The following is a 27381-nucleotide window of genomic DNA, read 5'->3' as shown; positions in this document are numbered from 1 at the left end:
GAAATCAAGATTCGTTCAAAAGAATTCAAGTTTCTGTGGGATGCATTTTTTGGTGTTGAAGAAGAAAAGGGAGACCAACTTATTCAGCTATTCTAAAGAAAAGTAGCAAAGAGTACCTACCTAAAGCTGAGGCAGGTGTACGTCTCCCAGTGCAGCACAATTCCCACGGCAGCTGTTGTCCCTAACAAACATGAGTGGGTGAAGTCAGTCATTTTTCAGCGGTCCCCAAAGGTTCCAACAAACTGTCAGCAACTGCGACAAAATTGTATTTTCAGTGACAATCCCAAATTTATGTGACATCATTGTTATCCTAATGAATTAACTACTTGTACAGAATGGCATTAAATGATAAGGAAAATACATTTTTTTTAGTTTTGCTATGAAATCCATGTTAAATATGCACTGTAACCTGACAGCTACTCCTTTGAATATACGAAGAATTTTGCTCTTTAACAGTTTGTAATTGTGTTCCGCTCCTTTTTCCATTGCATAAAAATCTTCTGAGATCTGAAAACAACAGTTTAGCCTAAGGTGTTATGTAAAAATAAGATTTTATTGATTTTATTTGGCTAATTTTTATTTTATTAAAAGGGAAGTTAATCTCAAAGCAGATTTATACATTTCAAAGGGCTTTACATTCACTGTTGAAGCAGTACATTGAAAACATCAGCCGGTTTGAAAGCCCTTATGCTGAAGGAGACTTGGTCCTGTCCAACATTATTACATGATTACATGGGCTGCTCAACACCTCAGGCATGAAATTCAGTGTTAGGTGGTCCTGATGTATTTCAAAGACTTATTAAGGTTGGAAAAGCCCTCCAAGCTCACCTGGTCCAACCATCACCCTACCACCAATGTCACCCACGAGACCATGTCCCCAAGCGCCACGTCCAACCTCTCCTTGCACACCCCCAGGATGGTGACTCCACCACCTCCCTGGGCAACCCGTCCCAGTGCCTGACTGCTCTTTCTGAGAGGAAATGTCTCCTAAATTCCAACCTAAACCTCCCCTGGCGCAACTTGAGGCCATTCCCTCCGGTCCTATCACCAGTTACCTGTGAGAAGAGGCTGACCCCAGCTCCCCACCCCTTCCCATCACGATGCTCTAGAGAGCACTGAGGTCTGCAGCCCAAGCACCCCCAGCTCCCTCAGCCGCTCCTCACAGCACCCCCATGCAGATGGCCGCCTGCTGAGCCTGGCAATCACACATTGAGGGTTTGAAGGACCCCACAGCCCTCCGCTTCCCCGTGAGGGCCGCCCCCAGCCCAGCCCATCCCAGCCCAGCCCAGCCCAGGCTGTCGCAGCAGCCCCTCCCCGGCACGCAGAGAGGCAGAGGCGGGGGCGGGCGCCTCAGCCCCGGCTGCCGGAGCCTCCGCCGCCGGCTCGGCCTCGCCCCGCGATGTGCCTCCGCTGCCCCCGGGCCGGCCGCCATGCCGCGGGCCCGCGGGCACCTCTCCTCCTCCTCCTCCTTCTCCCTGCTGCTGCTGCTGCTGCTGGCCGCCGCCACCCGCCCTCAGCTGCAGCAGCGGGCGGCGCTGCCGGGGAGCGCCCCCGCCGCGGCGGCCGCAGGTAACGAGCCCCCAAATTCCCAAATTCGGGGCAGCCTCGGCGGAGGAGGCGGCCACGGTGTGGGGGGGGTCGGTAAAAGGGGTGCCGGGGGGAGCCGGGGCCTCACCTGCGGCGGGGAGCGGGGAGCGGGCTCCATCTTGGGGGGAGCGCCGGCGGCGCGAGGGGTGAGGGCAGGAATTGTGCTGAAATCATTATTTAAGAATTAATCAGTTTTTAAAGAGGTAAATTGCCATCTTTACTTACGCGTTCTTAAACACGTAAAGCATGCAGCTGGATCTGGTTGAATATAAACATGCTTACATTTCCCCAAGACCCTCTTAAAAATGCCTTGGATTGATTTTTTTGGTTTCTTTCTTGTGTTTTTTTCAAAAAGTCTTAACCATACGACTTGAAAGAAGGCGATGTGATGGGCAGCTTGGTTCTAGTTTTCCCTGTTGAACTGATGATTTTTTCCTCCTCCTGGTTCTTGCCCTGTTTTCGGAGGAGCACACCAGCAACCACCAGCAGCCCCCGGTAACAGCATTGTCAGCACTTCGAACCTGTGCAGTGAACACAACCTTTGCTCATAAATAGATAAAAAAGGCCAAAAAAGATGACAGCTTTTATCATTCATTGATCCTCTTTAGTCTTTCTTGCTATTGATTTTGCCTCAAGGAGCTCTGCCACCTTGTCACGTTCAGTGTTGCCCAAATCCTTGTTGGTACCAAAGGCGACGCGGCCGCCCGTGGATGCACGGTTGGTGCTTGCTGTTGCAGCTCCATGTGCCCAGCCCCTGTTGCTTTGCCTTATTTTCCTATCATCCTTCACGGGTTTTGTTGTATGCAAGTCCTGAAGCTGCTGTGTAGCACGCGGCTTTCGTGATCGGTCCTAGTTTATGGATGTTAAAAATGGTCATTTGTGCCAAGCCTCAGCATTTGTTTGTTGGGTTTAAACATGGTTGGAGCTGTTTTTCGGTTGTGGGCTGGCTCTCTGAATGATCTTGATAATTTCAATATGAAATTGAAAGAAGCCTACGTTGATTAATCTTCAGAAAAGACCTACTAATCACCATCATGAAACTCATTATTCCAGAGAAACTGCTAAACACCACTGTATTTCACGTGGTATTTCTTTTCAGTCAAGTGCCATTGGTAATTGTTGTTGTCTCGGTGCTTTTGAAATCTTAAAAAGTAAGGACCTGACTCCAGGTATGTATTTATCAGATATTTATGATGTTTTTTTTTCATGAAATGATCTTTTGATGGCTTACTGCCGAGGGGCAGGCAGGATAAATGGCTGTTGCATTTCCAGCAGAAGACTGGCAGCAGAGCAGTCCCTGAGGGGAATGCTCTGAAGAGGCCGCTCCTGCCGCAGCTGCAGGCCCTGTGCTGGGAATTTCCAGGCAGGCAGCAGCTCCTGGAGAGGAGGAGGAAGCTGACTGAATTTGGATTTATGCTGTTGGTGACCCCAGTGTAGAAGGGGGAAGGAACCTCAACCTCCTAATAGAGGGAAGATGCACAGCTGAGATTGGAGTTCGCAACCTTTTCTCATCTGACATTCATGTATCGATGTCCATGTTCTGTCGAAGCTAATTATGCAGTTTTACAGATCAATTCCCTTCTGGCTTAACAGGCTTCTGCCAGTGTAATGACTGTAACATTTAAGAAGAGAAGCTCGAGTCTGTGCAGCTGTGTACAACTGTTTTGGGGTGCAGGCTGTACTACTAACATGAAAATGTAGCAGGGAAAAGGTAGTTGCACATCATTTAATAGCTTTTTTTTGTTTATCTTGGCCTTCTTTGGTCTTAAAAGCAACAGCAAGCCTACCACTGCCAGGAGAAATAAGAAAATAGTAAAGACGAGGCAGCAAAAACATGCCCTAGCGGGACTCAGTTCAAGGAGGTGACCCATGTTATTTTATGAATGTAGCTATTTTTATGAATTTCAGAAAAAAAATACTCTGGAAGAGAAAGCCAGGTCTCTGTGGATAAGGTGCTGATTGCCAAAGTGGAGAACCTGTCTTAGTTCCTCATTATTCCTTCTGAATTTTTCTGTTTTCTGTGTGGCAGTTTAGAAATCTGGACTCTGGTGTGCAGAAGTGATCAAAGCGAAGTCAGCGGGAGCTTCAAATACTCAGCTTTGAGGTCTCCAGGAGCCACTAAATTATACTGCTGGCTTTCATCCAGGCAGATCCTTTTGTTTATTTTTTTCCTTTCTCCTTTTTGCTTATGCTTATCAACATGCATCCTTTGCAGGAGTGTGGAGTTGTATTTGTTAATGTTTGGGATGCACAGGATACTGTGGACGTGGTGCATTGTTCTTCTCTTCATAGTGCAGATGCTGTGCAATAAACAGAGGAGAGACCACTAATTGCATGAGTGATAGCTCACTGCATCTGTTCCATAGCTGGTCTGCTGTGTGCTGAATGAACAATGCTCTGGAAAAGCAGCCACTGTGTGAGTAGATGCTATCGCACTGTGCATAGGCTGCACGTAGGATGCCATCCATCGTCTTAGTGACGGACATTTGTTTCCATGTTGAGACCTGAAATTAGATTGGAAGTAAGTTTCATAGTAAGTATATGACAGAAACTTAATGATATGGCAACTGCACGATCTGCACCGTGGGTGCTTGCCATAACTTTTGAGGTGCCAGCACAAATAGGAAAAGACTTGCCATCGTATTTGTTACAGATCTTTGCCAATCTACTTTGATTGATACCTGAAGAAAATAAGAGGTTGCTGCTGTACCTGTCGAAGATGAATACCATGTCTGGATGCTGTCTGTGCAACTTGATTCTGTGCCCATTTCTCTATATTATCTGCACCTGATAATGAGTTGCTATCGAATTTGAGGCAGTGTTCTAGGCAAGAGAATTCTAGTCCAGGTTTTTCTGAGCTCTTTTGTATGTTGTCTTATTCTTTCTGATCATTCAAAGAGGACAGATCTTTCTTGTGCCTCCTTTTATTTGAGATACTGAAGCAGAAATATTTCTGACACAGCCTTGCGTGTGTCTTAGTGCTTTTGTAATCTTTTGTTGTCAGTGTTTCTAGCTGCGAAATATTCTTCCTGATGACAAATGTTGACGTGTAGCTGGTATTTAGGTATTCAGAGCAGCATTTGGTTTTGATAGCTTGTTCTGTCAGGCTGGGTTTGAATCAGTGACAGTCAGCTGTTTGGTTTGTTTGTTTGTTGTCTTTAAATGATGTAGTGCTGTGTGAAGGGTTTGTTGCTTGGTGGAACAACGCTAGGGTGTCCTGCCACTGAAGTCACTTGTAAGGCAGGAATAACCCCAGTTCTGTTTTAGAGTTTCTGCTGCAGTCTAAAAGAGACCCGAATAAAATAGGTGAGGTGATAAGGGTTGTATGGGAGTTTGTGTAGCCTTCTTAGACAGAAGGAAATCGGGCAGCTTTAATGACTGATTGCATAAGATGCTGTTTCTGTTCAAAAAGTCCAGGCTGCTGAAATAGGCGGTTCTGATCAGCACTGGGTTTAGTTGTCTTATACAACCAGCAATGTGGTTTTCTTATCCGATAGGTAATTTGAACGTAATTGGTGTCAGTGAGATCTATTTTTAACTTGTCAAATCATATGGGTTAACTTACAGTAATTGTCTTCTATTTGGACTTGGAGGAGATGGTTTACGATCCTGAAAATGTAAGTTTCGTTACTAGTTCTTATAAATCAAATATAAACTTTTGCAGGGAATCAACGTGTATTGCTTATATAAAGAACCTTCATGAGACTTAAGCCAAATTTTGGTCTGGTGGAGATTAATTCACCATCAAATGGAAATACAGAATTATTACGTGTGCACCCCAACAAAAAGGTTTTGTGTAAGCAACAAGTAAAATGTCAACAACTAACTGCTCCTCCTTGAAGTAGGCTTGGAAAGCGCCTTTTTATTTGCTCTTCAGTTTGCTCAGCTTCGGAGCTCTGTAATCATGGTTTCTCAGCTAGGTGAGAAAGCAGAGAAAGAATCTTAAGACTTGTCCTGATTTATTAGAGCTGATGGTCTTAATTGACTTAGCTTTCTGTGCTGCTCTAAAGCTTAGCAGTGCAACAAAATACAAGGAAGGGCGTTAGGTCACTGGGAGGTGATTAAGCATCTGCCGTTTGAGACAGAAGGGAGTCATGAAAAGAGATAATTTCACTTTTCTGTCCATGTATTCCACGGCTTAGTTCACTCAGTGACTAAAATAAGAAAAATAGGAGTTTGGGGTTTTCCATGGTCAAGCACAAATGGAAAAAATAAGTCGTTTTGTAACTTTAAGGAAGTGAGGCCATATAAGCAGAAAGGTACTGAGGGGCTCCAAACAGGTAGGCAGCTCTCCTCTGTTGCAAGCTGCTAACAAAACCTGCAGTGTGTTACATGGCATTGTGTTCTGTAGCTCAGAAAACCCAACTTCAAGGAACTTGGATTGATTGTTGCTTTTGTTATAGAGAGTCAAGAGAAACAAGGGCAGGAATGTGATTTACATTCCCCAGAAATGGGGCCCGCAGTTACACCTGGCAGAAGTGGCAGGAAGCGAGAGCAACCAGTGATGGTGGGAAGCTGTATACCGCATGGTAGCAGTTATTGCACTTCTTTGTTTTGCTCAAGTTTTTCATTACTTCTCATAATCTGTTGGCGCACAACACATCAAAGACCAATTGATGTGTAAAAACCATTCATGGAGTTGCTGTTAGGCTGAAAAAAAGCTGTTTACGGATCTGGAATACAACTGCGATCTGTGTCACCGGGGACCCGCGGTATGACTTATCTGTGAACTAGCTGAGTGGATGAAGTGTTTGAAGACTGAGGCGAAGATCTGAGAGCAAAGCTTATTCAGAATAAGCCTAATGTTTGGCATATTAAAAAAACTGGGTTACTTTGTCATCTTGAGAGCTGCATGATTTTATTTTCACTGTACCGTGCTGTAAAGAATGGGAGATTCGAGGCATGCTGTGAGAGAGCAGATGAGTCTTCTGTGTTAGTCTTGACTTGGTGTTTAATTCCTAATTCAGAGGCCTGGCAGTCTGCTGTACCATAAGAGCACCCAGATGCCTTGATCAGCAGTTTCCATTGTCCTGCAGAGGTTAACGTACTCCGAGGATGAAACCACCCGATGGAGCTCTTCCTACCGCATCCTGGTTTGCCCGCTGTATTTCAGCACACGTAATGGCTGCTCCTAAACAGCGCCTTCCACACGTCTACGAGAAGCTGTATCTAGCGGGCTGGGAAGGAGTTATTGCACTTCGTGCTTTGCTTTTCAGGCAGTAATTGCTTTAGAGGAAAGGTGAGGTCTGAAAGCAGCAAACTGCCATGTGCCATGAGTTGTGCCAGCCGCTGTATCTGCAGATGATACCAACAAACCCTCCTCGTCCCATCTCAGTTGGGGCAGCTGCTTTACCTGGTGGTTTCCAAACAATTCTGCTGTCCTTTGAGTGTAAGCACGAGGTGTTCTTGTAAAGAAAATGCTGGCTGCTCTGCCATTTGTTGTACGTGCAGGTGGCGTGACCCTGGTGATGCAGGCGTGTTCTTGCCTGACGTGGCTGCTGGGAGCCATCCTGCTGACTGCTAGGGCTGACGGGGCCGGGAGCACGGCTCCTTGCTGTCTGCGCTGCTCCAGCCCCCGAGGCACGCCGAGTGCAGACACAGAGCCTGTCAGGTTCCCTTGTTATCCCTATTCCTCCCCCCTTGCTTTCGTGTCCTTCTTTCTCTTCCCTCTAGGCTGTGATTGAGCTTTACCAGGTGGGCTTGAGAAGAGCTTCCACTGACTAAAAGACAGAAACAGTCAGACTTCAAGGCACAATTTTTACCCTTTTCAGTGTGAAAATGAGACATCAGAAGGTGACGGGTTACAGGGTCAGATCTTGCTGCTGGGCTTTCCCTGTGACCCTCCTAATTTCAGCATCCTGCACCTACCCTTGGTAGTGTTGGGTACCCAAGGCGTTGTGATCCTGCCAGTGGAAGAGGCAAGCGGTGGAAATAAATTGTGGCTCTGGGGGGGAGGAGGAAAAAAGAAATCTTGGCCCTCTGCCATCTCATTTTTTTTTTCCTTGTCCTTTTTGATAGGTTTGGACGGTTTTGATGTGGGCTTTACCTGAGCTCCTGGCAGCTGTAGCGGGTTAATCTGCAAGTAGTGGCTTAGTAGCTGTGGAGGGGGGCGATTATTCGATATCAAACCTGGTGCAGTGGTTATAGGGTACGAGTGTGGGGCAGGTATTGAGCTGTGTGCTCGATGAGGAATCTAGAAATGCTTCAACACCTCCCTGGCGTGCTCTCGATGAAACACACTATTGATGTGACCGCTGCACCCCAAAAGAGCTGTAAGAGCTGTGGTTCTGTGCTCGCCTGAGTGCTCTGACTGAAAACAGTGGGGTCACAGCCAGGCGAACCGGGGCACTGACCCGTTATCACCCAGCCCAGTTGGGAGGAAAGAATGGGATTTAGCTTTTTAGGTTTCTAGATGGTCATTAATAGTTCATCTGCCTCCTCTTAAGTATTTTCCTGTGGTCAACAAATCCTTTGCTTCTCTGTCATCTGTTTTTGTTTGTTTGGTTCTTAGCCTGCATGCAGCTGTTGAGTTTTCCCACTGGAGTGTGCATGTAGCTTTTGGGTTTTGTGTTGTAGTATATTTTATTTGCAGGTCTCATCAACCTTGTCATTCGTCAAGCAGAGACACCGATGGTGCTGAAAGCAAAAGCCTTCAGTTGTTCACTGAGGGTGAGTTAGAGTAAGCTCACACAATGTATGTGTTGTTTTCATCCCATTTCCTGAAGCGTAGGATTTGTGTTCAGCCCTGAGCCCCGACCTGTCAGGTGATGCCGTGCTCCTGAGGCACTCAGGCAGACGTGCAGAGCCTGCTAGGGTAGGAGCTGAAATGTGGGTCACCCACTTTATTTTTGTGTTTGTTTTGTTTTTCCTTTCGGTGTTTTCTGTGCCTTAGAAGTAACTGTGAGGATGTGAAATCATGAAGTGTTTGGGTAGGGCTACCGGGAGCTCTGTGGTCTGACCTCCTGGCTTGATTTTTTGACTGGGGGCTTGTTTTTTTTTTTTTTTTTTTTTTTTTTTCTTCTGTTGAAATGACTACTAGCATGCAATACGGGCTTACTTCCTCTTGATGAATACTTCTTTGGTTATAAAATCTGGCAAGACACCAAATTTATAAATTATTAGTTATTATTGACTGATATGGGCAAGGTTCCCAAATGAAGCTAATTAGAGCATTCCCATCTAAGATATTTTTCTATGAGGTAGCAAAGCTGGTTGATAATTTCCCTGTGATGTTTTGCTTGCACTAATGTGAGCTAAACTAGGAAAAAAAGTCAATGTTGCCAAGGTATTTGAAAATATAGGTCACTTTGCTGACATGAGGAAGGAGATGCTTGCCCCCTCGTACTGTTATGGACATTAATGGAATTACAAAAAGCTTTTTAATGTTGTTCTGGAAAATATTTTTTGTTCTGAAGCTTTTTGTTAAGTGACTGAACAGGGTAAATCAGTAGTTTTATGCTGGGTAAATGTTGAACAGCAGTAAAGCATGCGTAGGGAACAATGGGAGCTGCTAATGACACAAATAATACCCTGTGATAAATATCACCGGAGCTTATTCCCTTGTTTGTGAGAGCAGGGAAGAAAAATTACAGTCTCGCTAGGCTGAAGGAGAGAATTTCTTTGGATTATGAACTACTGGCATGCAGAAAATTGTGTAATTAGGTGGACTGAAACAGAGACCCAGCAAAGCCCTTGTGAAGTGCCACGCGGTTTTTGTGCGGTATTGGGCAGAAGATGGTCGTGTCTGTTTGCCTCTTCTCGCTTGTCCAGTTCCTTTTTATAAGCACGGTGTGGGAAATCTAGCCCTGTACAATTCTGTCTCTATTTTCCCCCTCCCCAATATTTCGTGTAACAGAAAGACCGAAGTGGATTCTTATTCCCCTGGTCCAGCTGGAGCTTTGTCAGCCTTTCAAAAGCCGGCACGATATCACAGGTGCTGGATCAGTCTGAGTGTTTTGGGGGAGAAAACAATGTTTAATCCCCGGTTTTTAGTCTCTGTGTCAATAAAAATCTTTCTGTCATCTTAGGAAGGTTTCCATGGTGCCAAGGTTTTTTCTGATTACTCCCTACTGGAATTTGGCCGCGTGCTGTGATGGGAGAACTTGTTTGACTCCTGGTGTTCGTGTCGCAGCTTTGGGCAGATAACTGCATGTGCATCTCTAACAGCTGTTGCTAAACTGGATCCTGCTAAACTGAACTGGATTCAGGTGTTTTGCTTTGTGATTTGACTTGGGAGCTGTTTCTGTGTTGAGATCTTTTTTGACATCTGTGGAATTTCACTTTATGAAATTGATCATCAGCAATCTTCACGTTGACTTACTGGGGTCTGCAGTCATTTTTCTAAAAGTTAGTATCATATTCATTGTTTTTTATAATTCACTTTATGAAACTCAGCCTTATTATAAACTTGTATACGAAGGAGTGGCTTGTTGGCTGCTCTTGTTTGGTTGCTGCAGTACGGAGCTCCTAACCAGTGCCTTAATGAATTCCTTTCCCACATGTGCAGGACTAGAGCCACTTAGGAAATGTTCATCTGCCAACTCCACATTTTCTCCATATATGCCTTTACACACGGGGCTCCTACCAAGGATGTTTTCCTGAAGAAAAAGATACAGAGCTTAAATATCTTGTATAACAGAGGTAAAATATCTTCTCCTCAAGCAGTACTATGAGATTTTGCAGCTAGTGGGGAAGCAAAGTTTTTTCAGCAACAAATAGTGACTAGTATGTTACTGAATCATGTCATTGAATGCATCAGCAGTTTTCCTTGGTAACTGATGACTAAGATGCTTTGATGTTTGAATTATTAGCTTGTACATTATGTCATTCCACTATGGGTATAGGCATATCTCTTAGTGTTAAAACCTTTAGGGCATTAAATGACGTGTCTGAAGAGGGCACTGCTTTTTTTTTTTTTTTCCTCTGAGTTTTTTTTTTCCATTTTCTGCCAAATGAATGTCATGCTTGAACTTGCAGAGATTTTTTACCAGGTAATTCTCACTAACAGCCGCTGAAAATTTCACCGGTTGGATCTGGTCCCTAACCCATCCGGTTAAAATCAGATGTTTCGTGCCAGGATTGCTGGAATATTCTTCCTCTGTCCAAGTGCGTAGATCAGGAGGTAGGACTGACAAACCCTTAGAAATTCTTGATGAGACATGATGTCATTTCATGAAGGAGATGATGCTGACTAATTTTCTGTTCTTACATAACAAAGGGTTGATTACAAATTTCATGAGTGGGAAATGCACAGAGTTCTCATGTTGCATGGTAGGCACTTGCTGATTTTTATTTTTTACTGTGTATAATGTACTCTGGGTATTCAAGTTAGCATATTTGAAGTGGGTTATTATGTAGATTTTGATGTTTCCCTTCTGTATCTTCTTCCCAATGTTGTGTAACGAAGTGTACATTTTCGATACCAATTTTTTTTCACTCCCTCAGCTGGTGCAAGGCAGAATGGCATGGGCAGCCTTTACAGATGAAAGAACAGCATTACAGGTTCACTATTAGCAACCAAGTAAACTGCGAGGAAAAATCTTAGAGCAGCCTCTGAAGTACATGTGCAAAGGTGTGCTGATGTGAATGTTTGGGGAATTACTAGCAGCATTTGCTTGTTCATTTAAGTCTCCTCCACTCACAAATTTATCTTTTAAATAAAGTAGGCTTTATTTAATTTAGATACTGTAACATTAATCATTTAATTCAGTTATTTAAGATTGCAGAATTAGTTGTGTATAATAAAGAAAGGAATCCTAACGAAGTGGAGCCCTGCAGACCCCAGCATTTCCTTGTCTTGCCCATCTCTGTTGCTTCAGGAAGGTGAGCCCCCAGCAGGGAGAACGGGGCTGGGTGGCTGGCTGATGCAACGGCACAGCAGCACATCAAAGTGCAAAGCTGCTATGGTAACTGTAATTGTCACAGCATCATTAGCACGTGTCACTTTGGAGCTGTATGGAAATTATTGTTCTTTATGGCAATGTGCTGATATGGCAAAACGTATGAACAAATGCCGTATGAAAATTCTGGCTCTGCGTATCCTGTGAGTTTAAATGTGTCGTCTTGGCTGGTGAAACATTCGGATTCTTATGTGGAAGTTGAGTGAAGAAGGCATCTGCTGGGGGTGGGGGAAATAAAATTCAGCTACTAACCAAATGAGTACCTTACAGCAGTGCATGATACGCATGTAAAACAACTGCTTTTTTATTGACTTCTGTGTACAGCACAGCATTTAATGAATACAGGGGAAAAAAATCACATTTAAATTTTGTGGCTGCTTTTATGTCTGAATTTCCAAGCTCTTGCTCATGTAGCCCATAAAAATATATCAAGCAAAATGCTCGTTTTTCTTCCATTTAATGTATATCTTAATGGGTGTGCTTGAAAGTGTTTGGGGATATATTCCCACTGGAGAAATGAGTGAGTTGTTAGCAGCTTTATGGATTAGCCTGATGACATTCTTGCCTAGTTTTCATAAGCATGATCATTCTGGGAAGGTGGTTATTGATTATGCAGTAGTAATCAAAAAAGATGCAGCCTGTAATGATCTGTTTTATTCTCTAGTTTTTCCAGGGCCTTGGTTTCGTCAATAATTGGTTCTTGTCAACAACCATGGCATGAATATTATGCTTACGTGTTTGGTCTGAGAGGCTGGTTGGAAGGTTAGCCAGTTAAAGTAGTATTACTCAGCTGCTGTGAGGTTTTCCTTTTTCTCATGATTAAAAAAGTCCATATATTCAATAGATCTTGAAAATGATTCTGTGACTTCACTAATTTATATACACAACAGGACAGATTTCTAACATTAATGCTGTCCAGACCATGATTTTGAAATAGTTAACCTTCTGAAACACAGCTGCGCAGTATTATGGTAAAATTTATTTGCGTATTATTTCTAAGATTTTACTATTATGCCTTACTTTTTTGTTTACAAATTGCAGACAGCTTCTTTGCAGTGTCTGCTCGTGGATGCTTAAATCAATAAAATACTGGGTTTCATCAAGTAAGAAACATTACATGTGTCATTGACTATTATATAAACCATTGCACTATATATAAAAACCCCAATAAAATTACTACAAGCACTAAAAGCTTGCATGTTAGAAGTAAGGTGTTTTTTTTTTTTTTTTTTTTTTTTTTTTTTTTAATTATGAACTCACAGTTGTGCTGCAATCTGTACCTGTACATGTTCAACACAAGTAGATGTCTGGGATGCTATGTAATGTCCGTTTTGATAAATCACTAGGAAGTTCTAAACCGAGTTCTCTGAGGAATTAGCTCACACTAGGCAAGTATATTCTCTATCAAAACATGATAGCTCAAGTTTGCCAGCGTTGAGAGCTGATCTGATTTAGTCCTGATTAAATTTACATTTTATTTTAAGTTACTTCTGAATTTGGAGGAACCGATTCCAAAAGCTGTAGGGAAATCAGCATTGATTTGCGCTGACCTAATGACTGTTAGGCTCTTAGGAAATGAGTGGCGAAGTACTAATGAGGCATGAATTTGAACTGGTATTTGAGGACAACATTTCCCTTTGGAAAGCTATGGTATTTTTTTTACCCTCCTGCTTTAAAAAACCAAACACACGCACAAAGTACACTCCTACCTCCAAACAGCAGCTAAGCCTCCTTTCACTTAGTTTGCCCAGAACTCGTGTTTATGCATACACATGCACATCCTAAATATAAAACAGGACTGTGTTGGTGTGAAAGGAAAATAAATAATTATCCAATTCCTAAGTGAAACAAAATTGTTGGTGTAAAAGTAACTCAAATTCTTTGAGTTACTTTTTTTTATAAAAGCATTGATGAAATTCAGTGCTAATTCTCCTGTGAAGATATGGTGCGAAGTCTATAAATACATCTGCTGGAAAGAAGAAGGAACAACTGAGGAAAACAGCCTGTTCCTTAAGCGGTGTGATTGTTGCTTTTAATTCTTTGTTAGTAAAATGCCCTTTAGAAGAGCAGTGGGTCTTGTTCTTACCTGTAAGGTATTTAATATTTTTTTCACTATTTCAATATTTGGTCAGTTTTTCCATGCTGTCTGGCAGCTTTATTGTAACATGAAACTGGTTTTTGGGTCAGTTTTGAACTAGACTAATTATTCTTTGACCTACTGATTTATTTGTGCCTTGAAGTTTGCTGTAGGTCATGGGCTGATTTGCCCTGGATGATGCAATGTAGTTTTTCAGTTTGCGAGATTTGTAGTCTCCATTTGAAGTCCTAGCAGTCCTGATCCAATGCGTCTGACTTTATGCAATATGTTTGTCAGTTTTTTTTTAAAGCTGATGAAATGGGCAAAAACTCATTTTAAGAGAAGTAACGATATATATATATATATATATATTATTTTTTTTTTTTATCATCATTGCTCTCACGGACTAAAATATTATGGGGATTCATCCCAGAGATCATCCCAGGATGGGATGAAGGAGACTGAGCCAAGGTCCTCAGAGAAAAGGGTGGTATGGAAGGCAGGGAGAAATAGGGACAGTGAATGGTTGACGAGGGTTAGGTGTTGTGTTTGTGATTGCAGTTGGATTTACAGCTCTCCTACACTGCCGGCTTGTACAGCTCTTAAAAGCAAACCTGTCTAGTAGTTTTAGGAGGTGCAACCTGGGCTTCATGTGGACCTGACAAGTCAGGGTAGCGAGTCAAATGTTTTCTGAAGCATTTTTGGCTTGTTCTAGTAAGGTGGGAAGAAGTGCCGTGTAAATGCTGTAGTGTGCACTGAGCTAATGCACGTGTGGACATGAATGAACTCGCAGTAAATAACTTCCATTTGTTCTTACTGCTTTGCAGATGCTTAAGGTCTTGGGCGCTGGGGTCTGCATGTGCCTATCACAGCATGTCTTGCAGATGTCAGGGAATTTCTCTGTATCTGAAATAAAAGCATTATTTAAAGGACATGAACAAGAATGTTTGAAAACCCCTTAGTCGGCACATTTTTCTTCTTGACTAGCAAAAGCTCACCCAAGTAGTCTAAGGGTTTCAAATCCCCACTTGAGTAAGTCTATTATTTTTTTTTTTTTAGTTTCTCTCTGTCTCTCTTAAATATGTGGTGTTTGCTGAAAGCATCTAGATTTGACTAGAATGGGTTAAACCATCTGCTGTAAAAATGAATGTAAATGCCTTTCTTTGTGTAAAAGGCACTGCTGTTCCCCTCAGGATCTGGCCTGGCTCCTTCATAATTGGGATTTTGTTGATGGCTTCTGTGGAAATTGGTTGACCAGAAATAGGGCAATGTGAATACTGTGGTGTCCTACTTTCCCAGCCCCCGTTTTGCTGCTTTGTCCTTGGAAATCAGTCATGTTTTCTGCACCACTGCATACGTTTTGTTTTTTTTTTTTTTTGGCCAAAGATGCTCTTCTCAATATACATCTTCCTGTTCAGGGAGTATGGAACCGCACAGTGTAGGTTATGTGGTGCTACCTGCATGGCATTGGCTGCTCGTGTTCAAGCAGAGCAGATGTTGATTAGTTCAGGGCACCACTTTTCTTCATAATTTATTTTTACTGAGGTCTCTGCATCGCCTGGAAGCGGTGTCCGTGTGTCCCTGCAGTGTAACGCTGTAGAGCAGCACGGGTGCATGGCAGTGAAACGCCAGTAGCTGCTTTTGCCAAAGCCTCTCTCAAGGAGCGGCCCGCGCTTGCTTTACAATTCGAGGAATTGTGCAGCTGTTTTGCTTAAGGATCACATGAAACATCTGTGTGGGTTTGTAATGAGCTTGAAGGCTGTAACAGGCCTCTCCATCCTATAGCTGTGCCACTGTAGTTTGCCACTGTCATTATTGTGCTTTTAAGGAGACTTTAAGTAGTATCAGTTGTCTTTGGGGCAGAAAGGATGTTTTTATGTAACCTTTTTACTAAAGCCAGAGGTGAATGTCGACTGTGGACATTATTTCACTGAGTCTTTTCAGTGGTGTTGCAAGGGATAGCCAAGGCTGATGTTCTTAGGACATGTGATAGCAATTTTACAGATCAGTGCATCTCTCATATCCCTAATTACCTGAAGCCAAAAAGTATGGGGGGATGCAAATAGAAGAGGGAAAAAATGGCTGTTGAGGAAGTCAAGGCCAAGCAAATTGCACATCACACACTTTACGTCTCTGGTTAGCTGAGAGCATGAGGTTGTAGGTAGTTTCCATAACACACATTTAAGCATATGCCTTTTGGGGACTTGTTGGTGTTAGTTTAAACATTCTCTAGGCAAAGAAGAGAAGTCTCCTCCTAAGAAAGGACCTAATGAATAATTTACCTGCCATTGCTGTTCCCTACAACCCGTAAGGTAATTGCTTCAGTGGAGGATAGCTGCTCCAGGAGGGCAGTGGCCTCCCGTGAGGTTAGGAAGCTCTCTCCCTGTAGGAAATCGGTGGTAAATAGGAAAAGGCAATTTGTCTGGGTCTCAAAATGTGTAGGGGTGGAGGAGCGGCTGTGTCCCGTCTCTGGCTGTGGTCTGCACTGACTCCGTGCCCAAGGCAGCAGGGCTGGGGCTGCACTGGGGTGGCTGAGCCCCACGGATAAATCCAGTGACCAGGTAAGGAGTTAACGACGTGGTACATCAGGAATATCATTAAGACAGATTTTTTTTTGCACTGTTTTATTTTGTACCCAGCTTTCAGTTCCAAGCAGCTCCTCGGCTCCGTGCTGTGATACGGTTTCGGAATTAGGACAGAGATGGGAAGCCAAACTCCAGGCCCTGGAGTTTGCTGGAAGTGAGATGTTACTTTATAGGCTGGGGCATTTCAGAAACACGTTCAGTGGGGTAGAAGGCATTGTTTCCTTTTAGATAAGTAACAGCTACGTTTGTGTGAACACTTATCAGCAAACGTTTAAATGTCTTGTAAGCTGGCACCTCCTGTGCTCTTGCCAAGAAACAAATCTCTATTCCTTGGAGGCAGCACAAACCAAATTAGCTCAGGCTGAGCTCTTTTTTCTAACTGCAGGGGTTCTGTCAAATCGGTTTAATACAGAGATACAGCTGACCCACTTGTGTGTGGCAAGTGGTAGTGACCAGAAAACAGCAGGAGTTTTGGAAATTATTTAATTTATGAGCTTTGGTTTTGTGAAACAGTTAAGCAGCAGTTCCTTTTTTGGTCTGCAGTACTTGGTTCAGTATGTTCTATCAGATTAAAAATATATAATGGGGACTGTGGTAGGATTTATTTGAGACTCAGAAGTACCCTTAAGGCTGTGTACATGAAGATCTTTATGGAGGGGAGGAACCAATGCCAAACCAGAATTTTCTTTGGAACTGAGATCATCAGTGTTAAAATAGCATCATTAGTAACTCGGTGGCATTAAATGTGCCTGATAAATTTGCACGCTAAATGCAAGGCATTTGAGGGAGCTGACTGGAGAAGGGAGTTGGTCAAGGGGTGTCAGGTTGGGAAAGGTGGACCTCAGTCACGGTGTCACATCACCAGTGCACGCAGCCTGAGCCCTTGGGACCAGAGGGGCGCTTGGCTTTGTGCTAGGCTGCTAGAGCTGGCCTGCTGGAGGGTGCCATCAGAACAACCTGGAAAGGTGGCTGAGGGAGGAGGAAGACTTGTGGGTACCAAGAGATTCTGCATTCCTTTTTTTTTTTTTTTTTTTTTTTTTAACCACAAGCTTCTAGAAAAATAGGTTTTCATTTTGAGTGCACCAAAGGAGATGAGGAAAAAGAAATGTTCTTTCATGAAACCATTTTTGCATGTGCTAATGGCTGCAGAAAGAATGTAGGGATTCCCCCGCAGCTTAATTTTCATTGATTTTTTTTTTTCTTTTTTTTAGGGGGGGGGTATTAGCAGAAAATGGAAAAATAAGCATTGAGTGAAATGATTAAAAGACAGTGCCAGAATTTTGAGTGTGTTCTAGGCTTTCTGTTTTGTGGCTTAGTTCAGCTGTTAATTCTAGGATCTTTATTTCCTGACTTGAATCCAGCTGTTAAAAATACCAGTTTATTCCAGGCAAACAAAATCCATTCCTACTGGTATGAGGATGAATTATATGCTACTGATTTTTCTTTTTAAGCACCATGTAGCAAAAGGCTCCTGGCAGCAAGATGAGGACATTGTACACAGCCTGTTTTCCCTACTTAGTGGCCTTTTCAGCAGTCATTAACAAGGGCAAATGAACTGTCTTCTAAGCCTCAGAGACCCTTGAAATCTTGCTAGTATATCTGTAAATAGCCTTTGGCTTGAAAAATCTGTTGAGTAATCATCATTTGCTTACATGATGATGTTTCTAATAATTAGATGATTTAAAAATCAATTATCAACAACAGATTAAGAACAATTTTCTTTCTGAAACACTGCATGAGAAAAAAAAACTAAAAAAGATTTAGAAAAATTATAATTTTTGTTTAATTCTGTCAAATATGCCTGAATACATTTGTTTTTTTTTCTTTGCAAGCAGCTATTAACTTGCACAGGAAGATGTAGTTTATCATGTTACAGAGGATCAGGCTGGCCAAGCTGTTTGAGTTTTGCTACATGTGATAAATAGTAATAAACTGAGGCCAAGGTAGCTTCTGCGTGCAGGTCATCTTTGTTTGAATATCTGGCATGCTCCATGCATGCAATAGATACAAGCAAATACTCATTTCAAAGAGGCCTCACTTGGATGTCTTCTGTACATGCATCCTGTTTTGATAGAGTACAGCCAGCTTTTCAAGGTCTTCTGATGTAAATCAAAGTCAGTGGTAGTAATTTTTGACGTGGTGTCAATCCTGGTGACAGGGAAGGCAACGTAGTGAAACTGAACTGTGTTTTTAGGCAGAGAAATTTCAAGCAAACATAGCTTGGCATTTGACCTAAATAGAAATGCATATTCATAATTAATGCTCATGAAACTATTTGTGTAGTAGCAGCGCAGTGGTACTGAACAGTAGGAAGCCCGTAATCAAAATATTGGGAAATTGATGATATTTTGTGGCATAGCCTATTTTAATAGGGGTCTGTAAATACTTTGATTTATGCTAAGAACTTTATTTCATCCTGGAACTACAGTAGAATTGTTTCTTAGTTTGGTTTGCTTTAATGCACCTGCTTGGTGGGAAAAGCTTCCCTAATGGTTTAGTTCCTATCTAGGTGGGAGAGAAATTGACTGTAGTTCAGTGTATCTAAAGAACATCATCCAAGTGGACTAATATTTTCAGCATCTCTTGCTGTAATTATCATCTCTGTAAGACACCAAGTACCCTAAAGGAATGTCAGACCAACTAATTAGCAAGAGGGAAGTGCTGTCTAGGAGCTGCAGTACAGAAAGGCAAAAGCAAGACGAGAAGGGTAAATCCAGTGGGAGATGGATTAAAACACGGTTGTAGTGTATGAATGCATTTGGTTATTGTATGATCATTTTACATGTGTAAAAAGAAATATGTTATTCCACAGTCTGTAAATTTCAGGTTCTGTGGGTTTTGGTTTTTTTTTTTTTCAAATTAGTACATCCCTTTTCAAAAAAGTACATCCCTAAAGGTGAGACCCGAGCTGCGGTTTACACTTAGGTAACAAGCCCAGCTGTAGTGTCAGAGTGAGATCACAGGGCGTGTTGAAGGCATGTTCAATCTCATATTGTCACATCTACATTTTTAAAATTTTAAATCAGAATGGGAAGAATTACTTCTTGATTTAGGGAGGTTTTACTTATTTTATTGTTATTAAATGGTCAAGTAATGTATTTCCTAACTTGAGTATGCTCTAGCATCTTTATGCCCTATCTTGAGGTATTTTGCTTCCTTCTCTGTGGTAAGGTCATATGAGTACAACTCCCTTTGGCCAGAATTTATCCTACAGTGAGACAGATTGACCATATGTTGCATGAACAGCTAAGGCATGAACTCAAGGATTTGTTTAAAAAACTAAGTTTTCACAGAATCACCTAGGTTGGAAGAGACCTCCAAGATCACCCCGTCCAACCTCTGCCCTAACACTAACGAGTCCTCCACTAAACCATATCCCTAAGCTCTACATCTAAACGTCTTTTAAAGACTTCCAGGGATGGTGACTCCACCACTTCCCTGGGCAGCCTGTTCCAATGCCTCACAACCCTCTCAGTAAAGAAGTTCTTCCTAACATCCCACCTAAACCTCCCCTGGTGCAACTTTAGCCCATTCCCCCCAAAAAGAAGCACTCACGTGACCCCTGAGAATTGGCAAGAGCTGTTTATTGCCAGGACACCTTGCAGGCAAGCCTGTGGGATGTCCATGGCATTTGGTGGCTCCAAACTATTTTCACCACACTTCCGCAAAGAAAAGCTTAACTTAATTATTCAAGCATAAAGCAACCAACAGTCTAACATTTGCAGCATTAGAATGCATCAGCTAGGTCTTTAGTGTTTCCCGGTTTTGTTAGGTTTTATTACCAGATCGTGACAAAGTTTGAAAACCAGTAATTTCGGTGATTTGCAATAAGTAATGGAATGAGAACTTAGTTACCATATGTCATGACCTTCCTTTTTCCTTTTTTTACTAGGATCTGTGTTTATGCTAAAGGTTCAAGTAAATGACATCATCAGTCACCAGTACCTGGGACAAGCAGTTGTGGAAGTGTTTGTTAACTACACAAAGACAAATTCTACTCTTACTGGAAACAACGGAGCAGTATTAATAAAAGTTCCCTACAAATTAGGATTAAGCTTAACTATCGTATCATACAAGGATGGCTACATGTTAACACCTTTGCCTTGGAAGACTGGGAGGATGCCAAGTACGTAAGCCTCTTATAGTCCTATTATTAAACTGTATCTATTGGTAATTAAATTTCTTTCTCTTAGCAGTCTGTGTGCTTAGTGTCAACTGAAAATGACTGAAGCCAGTCAAGGGAGGTGATGCCTGTCAATACAGATGTAAGGGTGAATGACCTGATAGGTTTGTCAATAATTCATACTATTGTAAAACTGAAAATAGCCCTTGCTAACTCTAAGTAGGTTATATTGCAATTTTGCAGGTATATTCTGAGCAATTGTTTACTTAAACTCAACAAAGGGCTGATGATATATTTTTGTTTCTGACAAAAATCATCTTTTCTCCATTGATTCCTGGAGTGTTAATGCTTTGAGTCCTTACATCTTCTTTTAAGCAGCATTTCCTCACAAGTTTTCCTTTTTTAAAGTCTCTTAAAAAAGGTTAAGAAAATAACAACAACAACAACAAAAAGAGGTGGTCTCTTAATAACGCTAGCCACTTGTATACCATAGAAAATGCACAACATTAGCAAACATACAGCACATGCCATCTGGTCTAACCAACAAAATTTCTGCTCTGGACAACAGAAGTCATTTATTTATCCAGTCTTCATGTATTCTTTTTTTTAACCGCTCTATTCCCTATTCTTTCAGAATCAGAGAGCTTATGGGATTTTTCTTTCAGTTGCACAGTGTAACAGATATTATCACTTTCCACAGTATACTCGTCTGTGACACTTTCATTATTCCCACAAAGTCAAGCAAATATATGGCTGTTTGAAGATACTGTTCTAATTACTGGAAAATTGTCTGGTAAGTTAATTGTATATGGACCAAAAAATGTCTACCTTGTGTGATAACAATCTGTTAAAAACACAAAACAAAATCAGCATCTTCATATTCTCTGTAAAGGGTTGTTTGTCAACGTTTGTTGATCTTCTATGGAAATAGAAGCCACTTAGGCAGAAACTACTTGAGCACTATTTTCCACAAGAAGAGGTAGATATTGCCTATCTACACAAGGTCAAAATTTCAGTTACTTGTTTAACTGTATGTTTGTGACAGATGCTGGACTAGAAATACACAACCTTGGAGAAAGTGGGTGAAAATAGATTACTGTGCTGATTGGATTTCTAGGCAGTAATAAAAACAGTGGTTGTGTTTTTTGCCATTGTTAAGACAAAATATTACTCTCTTGCAGATGCCAAATCTCAACCAAGTGTTCAGTTTCAAAAATCTTTAATAAAACTTCCAACAAATCACCATGTTACAAATGTTACAGCTTATCTGACAGTGCCAGAGCAGTTTTTGAAAGTGGACAGTTTTCTCTATACAACAGGAATACTTCTAAATAAATCAGGTATGGTAAATATGTTATTTAAATTCTTAAATACGTTTTTTTTAATATATTGCATCTGAGAAGTCATTTCACCCTTTAACTTGCTCCATGTAGTATGAGAGTATAATATGTGACTACACAGAAAGACTCCTTCATTCTGTTTTATATATATAAATATATATATATAAATATATATAAATATATAAATATAAATATGTATATATATATGTATCCATAGTTCTACGTAGTGCTGAAGCACAGCTGTGGGGTTCTAATGCACAATAATTAGGCTTCTGTATTACTTTCATTTCAAGAAGTTTAGGATTTTATGAGACTGCATCACTAGTCTAATAAACACATTGAAATACAGTTATAGCCAGTGTGTGAATTCAGGGAACCTAAAAAAAGTCAGTCAAACTGCAGCAGCTGACTTCAGCAATGCTTTTCTGCATTTTGACTAGAACTCTATGGCTTTGCTGTTGGAGCTTTACTCCTATCTTCCATGCTGTCTATATGCTATATTTTGGCTCATAGACAGTTGATCTGTGTAAACCTGTTTGAGACCAAGTAGTCTGTATGTATACAGAGCACAGCTGCAATGCTTTCTGTGATTCCTGTTTCACAGGAGAAGCAGTAAGTGATTTCATTAGTCATTGTAACTCCGCTGAGATGCAGTTGGATCTTTCAGCATTTGTCATTCTATTCGCTATTCCTTATTTACATGAATACAGTAATCTCTGGCAGATTGTACGGTATACAATTCCATGTCTCTTTTGTTCTTTTCTTTCTATTCCCAGTGGGCCTGAAGCCATGAGGCTCTTAATTTAATTGCAATGCATGAGGAAGCTACTAGTGGGTGTATTTCAACCAACTCTTCTGTAATTTTCATTGAATTATAATCATCACATATACTTGATATCGACTTGACTATTTTAAAACTGTTCTCATCTATATTTCACCTCTTAAAATTTAAAGCATAAGAGAATAAGCAGTGTTTCTCTTCATTGGTTTTTCTTTCAGTCTGTCTGGCGTGTGTTCTAAATTATTCATATGCTCCTAAAGGAATAGGCTTCCTTTTAGGGCAGGTGGAAGCTAATTGATATCTGATGTGCCAGGAGTTTTCTCACAAGCAGCTTCTAACAGCTTGCACAGATTTAATGGTATTCTAGTACTTACTGATTCAGTTTCTTTTTTTTTTTTTCCAATATCTTGTCATATTGTGGACTCTGAAATAATTGCAAATGCAAGGAAAACAAAGGAAAAAACTTAAAAGCTGCACTGTAAGCTTTGTATATGCAGTTGGCTTTGAGTGCTTTGACAAGCTTCAAGATTAACTATTCAGTTAACTCTCTAATTTGGCAGTTATAATTAATCCTTACTGATTAAGGAGGACTGATTAAGAGAAGAAATGTAGCAGTTACATGTTTGCAAAATATCTTCAGTTGGATTCAATGCTGCATATATTGCAATGATGAAAAAATTAGTCTTTCATCATATATTTTCATATTGACTAGCTACTTTGAAATCAAAATACGTTATAAACCTTTCTTTCTTCAACCCCAAGCCAAGTTTTGCCTAATCATCGGTTTTACAGTCAGTGCTGAATCTCTGTCAGAAGTATGTTCCTTTCTCAGATTTGGTAGAGAAATGAGTGTACAAGATATAAAAGGCTAGAAATATTCATTTTGCTTGTCCAAGTTAGTGACAGAACTGTGTAGCTTGGTGCAGATGAGTGCTTGCCTCTCAGTATAAGGATAGTTTCTTAATTTTAAGTATATTTTTTTTAAAGTACACTGTGAATAGAGAATTACAGACAAGATATTTCTCAAATTCAGGTTTCAAAAGCATCGAATTGACTCCTCTTGCTGCAATATGTGTAAATGTTCTTTTGGCTGGGAAAGAGCTGAAAGTAAATGGTCCTATTCAGATTACACTTCCTCTTCCTACAAATACTGTAAAATCAGGAGATGCTATACCTGCATGGACATTTGATATGAAAAGTGGTAAGTAGGCTATTTTTTTCTTTTTTTATAGTTCTGGGTGCATGCTATTTTGTTGTGAAGCATTGACTGCACCAGTGTATGGGTGGTGGTGGTAAGCTGTTGTGAATTCTGTTAGGGGGTCTGTGTTGCTTGTTTGATTGGCCAGCTTGAGTTGTTCAATGGGACATGCCCACTTCCATTAGTTCCAAAAGCCTTGGTAAAATGTATTAGCATTCCTGTTGAACAAATCCACAGTGTAACTGATGTTTGATTTCATGGAGACTAAGCATTCAAGGAACATAGATTTTGTAAGGTGTCAAACTTAAAGCCTGGAATTTCTGTGCCTTTTTAAAGGACAGCAAAACAGAACTGAATACACGAATGCTTTGTTTTCTAGGGTATAGTTCTCAAAATTAACATTTTTTCCAGTTTTTATGTCAACAAAAACAATTCACAAAGTGAAAAGAAAGGGGGAGGTAAGAGTTATCAAAGGGTTATCAGAAAGTTCTTCAAGTATGCATGGGAGGCTGGGGATTAGATATTGTAAACCTCTTTTGTCATCCCTTCATGTCTAATTTTAGTCAAGAGTAATAAGCTGCATACACTTATTTCACTTCAATGTCCTGTGTTAGATGTGTGTTAGTGTACTCATGTATGTACCTTGCACCTTATGCTTCCCATCGCACTTTCATCTTGAAATATGTGAGTGAAGAAGTAAGAGAGTCTTACTCCTTACCGAAGTAAAAAGCTGTTAATAACTGGAAGTAGAGAAAGGGATACCTACTGTAAAGAATTCTTGTTTACACATTTGAGAAATAAAATTATTATATTAATTAGGAACAACCAAAGAATACTGATTTGAAATGAGAACATGCTAATTAAAAATGACATATTGAGTAAGTTTTGGCATAAAGATGAAATCTGTCTAGACACCTAGAAGACTTCAGAAAGGGAAGTGGTGATTAAAGACAGCATTCTTTATCAAAGTAAGTCATAATCTGTGATGGTAAAATAGCATTAGGGGATTTAATTCCTTGTTCTTCTTGTTGCTGCAACTACCTTTTCCAGCTCCTGTGGTCATCTGTACCTATGCTGAGCTGTTTTAACTTACAAAACTAATAAAACTAGGTCAACAGTGCTATTAAAACAAACAGCTGATGAAGCATTGCATTTCAGCACCAGGGTAGATGAGAGATAAACCTGTGTAAGTTGCATATGTGGGTGTTCAGGAGCCTACTTGATGTGCCTGCTTGGGCATGTTGTCCTTGGGGGTAGAGCAAGAGTGTAATGTACTAACCCAAAAAGAAGAAAAAATAATAATAGTTGTCTTTTCACCTTTGGGGCTGTTCTCTGGTAGAGGTTCTGTAAAGGTGAATTGTTTGTGATGGGCACTGACTAAAGTGTCGTGTTCTTATGGAACCTCACTGCTGCTTGGTGAGGAAAGAACAGGAAGGGCTGGGAGCAAGGAGAGAGATCTTTCAGGCAAAACTTCAGCTACCACTTTATTCTGCTTCCTCATGTCTCCTCTACAGTGGGGTTTTGCAAACTGCATTCATTGTTCTGCATGTTTGTTTTTAAATACCTTTATTTTCCCTTTGGTCTGACGTACAAAATATGACTTGTTTCTCAGATAACTGAGTACTAGCAAGGTATTCCTTAATCAGAGCTCTGGTAACTGAGGGAGCTGAACACCTCCTCTCTCCAGCACACATTGGAGAGCACCCATGAGCAGCAGTAGGGCCCCATTTGAGCTGCATGGAGAGGTACCACCACACTGAATAATAGGTTCTGGCATGGAGCATCTTGCATGCAAGATGTCCTCAGCAAATGTTGAGATGTACTTTTGAACTCTGAAGTCCTTGGGTAATTTGTCATAAAGAATCAGTGCTTCCATGTCAGGTGGTGCATAAGAAATGTATTCAAATAATACACGGTTTAATTCTGTCTCTTCTACTGCATACATACTTTATTAACTATAGAAGCTGGCATACCATAAGACTTGTGTTTTGCATTGCCTCCCAGATGGTGTGGAATCTGTGGCCTAACAATAGACCTTTCTTGGTCTAATCAAACTGTTCTTGTCTTGGGGGAGGAAGGAGGAAAGGGAATATTCACGACAAGCATTGTTTATCCCATTGTAGCTTATTAGATTATGTTGCTTTCCCACTAAGTGGTATGAGCTAATGTTAAACTTCTGTTCATATGTTTAAATTACCTGCCTGTTCATTTTGGGGCTTGGCCTTAATACGTGCTTAAGCTCATATAGTAGGATTTTTTTTTTCCCAAATCGTTTACAGGCATATCTATGCAAAGCATTTACTAATTTAAAAGAAGTATTATGAAATTAATTGAAGTAATTTATTTTGCTACTTTTGTTTCAAAGTCAGTGTTCACACAGGGATATTTTCATTGAAAATATCAAGAGAAAGTTTGCATGTTTAGCTAAAGCTGTCTAACACATGGTACGTAGGACAGAAGCTTAATTTTTCCTGTAAACTTCTATTTTTGATCATAGTTAGATTGCTGATGATTTTAGATACAGAGGAATGCTGCATGGCATGTGCAATATTTTGTCTTTTTCAGGTGCTTGGGTAAGCCGTGGTCTAGGAATGGTAAAGGAAACAAATGGTCAATTAGTATGGACATACACTGCTCAACAATTAGGGTATTGGATAGCAGCTCCACTGCCTGGAACAAGAGGTATTGCAACAACTGTAAAAGAAAGTACTGAATAACCCCAGTACCAATGTATCATCAGGATGTCAGATTGTTTTGTTTAACAGTAGCAAGGGAAAATGACATAACATTTCAACAGTTGGGTAACTTTTGCTTGTTTGAATTCTGATAACGAGCCTTCATGCATGTAAGTGTTTCCTAGAACTTTTAACACATCCTGGACTTCCCCAGAGCAGCATTAGTAGGTTGGTGTTTATAGTGTTGCTGTCTCTTGGAAGAACCCTTCAAGGGAACTGTGAGTATGGCAACTTAAAAATCAGTGGGCTTATGTCCCTTACTGTTGAAGATCATGTATGACAAAGAAACGCAAGAAGGTTGGGCATAGGTACAAAGTCCCAGTGGAACCTGTTTTATGTGGGCTTATTGCACGTCTGGATCTTGAGGATTCATACTGAGAGCTTCTTACAGGAGAAATGTGATGTCAAGATTAAAAAACACTAAAAAGCGCTTTCTAACAGAAGTACTAAATGGAAAATGTAGATGATGTTTCTAAGTCGGTGTGGATACAAATGTAATTTGGCTGGCATTGAGTAGATGTCATGGTAAGTCTATAGTATTTGAAATGAATCTTAGAAGATCCATTATATTGTAACTACTGTTTATGTATTTTCTAGTCTGCTGGAATAGCAAGGTGAAGAGAAGAGATGAACATAGTGCTATAGGAACACAAAATGACTGGAGAAGTAGAATGTGACCTGTTAGTTTCAGCTCTGCCTATCAAGCAGAATTACTTGGTTTTGACGACTAATTCTTGTCTGGTTTTCTGTCTGAAAATCTAGAATCCATAATTAGTGCGGTTTCCAAGGACATAACAGCTTATCACACAGTGTTCCTTACAGCCATATTGGGAGGTACTGTTATCATTATCATTGGATTTTTTGCTGTTCTTCTTTGTTACTGCAGGTAAGCAAAAAGAGAGGCTTTAATAAGTTCAGTGTGAATGTAATTTAAAGTTGATAAACAGTTTCTTGATATTGAGACTGGTTTTCTTAACATAACTTAAAAGAAGTTAGGAATGTTTTTTCTATTTGTTTGCTCTATACACTAAGGTCAAATATATATAGCCTTTTTTT

The 27381-nt window shown here is 40.8% G+C and overlaps 1 protein-coding gene across 1 annotated transcript in view; it reads left to right on the top strand.

The window, feature by feature from the left end:
- The first annotated feature begins 1346 nt into the window (after positions 1 to 1346).
- Positions 1347 to 27381, top strand: part of FAM171B (family with sequence similarity 171 member B) — a 32296-nt gene continuing 6261 nt past the window's right edge. Inside the window, exons 1-7 of the mRNA XM_032190645.1 lie at positions 1347 to 1569; positions 20041 to 20274; positions 20972 to 21064; positions 21453 to 21611; positions 23426 to 23593; positions 26156 to 26272; positions 27088 to 27211. Of these exons, the coding sequence (XP_032046536.1) occupies positions 1431 to 1569; positions 20041 to 20274; positions 20972 to 21064; positions 21453 to 21611; positions 23426 to 23593; positions 26156 to 26272; positions 27088 to 27211 (1034 nt within the window). The 5' untranslated portion in view covers positions 1347 to 1430. The remainder of the gene's footprint in view (positions 1570 to 20040; positions 20275 to 20971; positions 21065 to 21452; positions 21612 to 23425; positions 23594 to 26155; positions 26273 to 27087; positions 27212 to 27381) is intronic.

The sequence above is a fragment of the Aythya fuligula genome, chromosome 6 (genome assembly GCF_009819795.1).
Source record: "Aythya fuligula isolate bAytFul2 chromosome 6, bAytFul2.pri, whole genome shotgun sequence".
Taxonomy (NCBI): domain Eukaryota; kingdom Metazoa; phylum Chordata; class Aves; order Anseriformes; family Anatidae; genus Aythya; species Aythya fuligula.
Note: the sequence above shows the minus strand (reverse complement) of the source record. Positions and strands in the feature narration are given on the sequence as shown.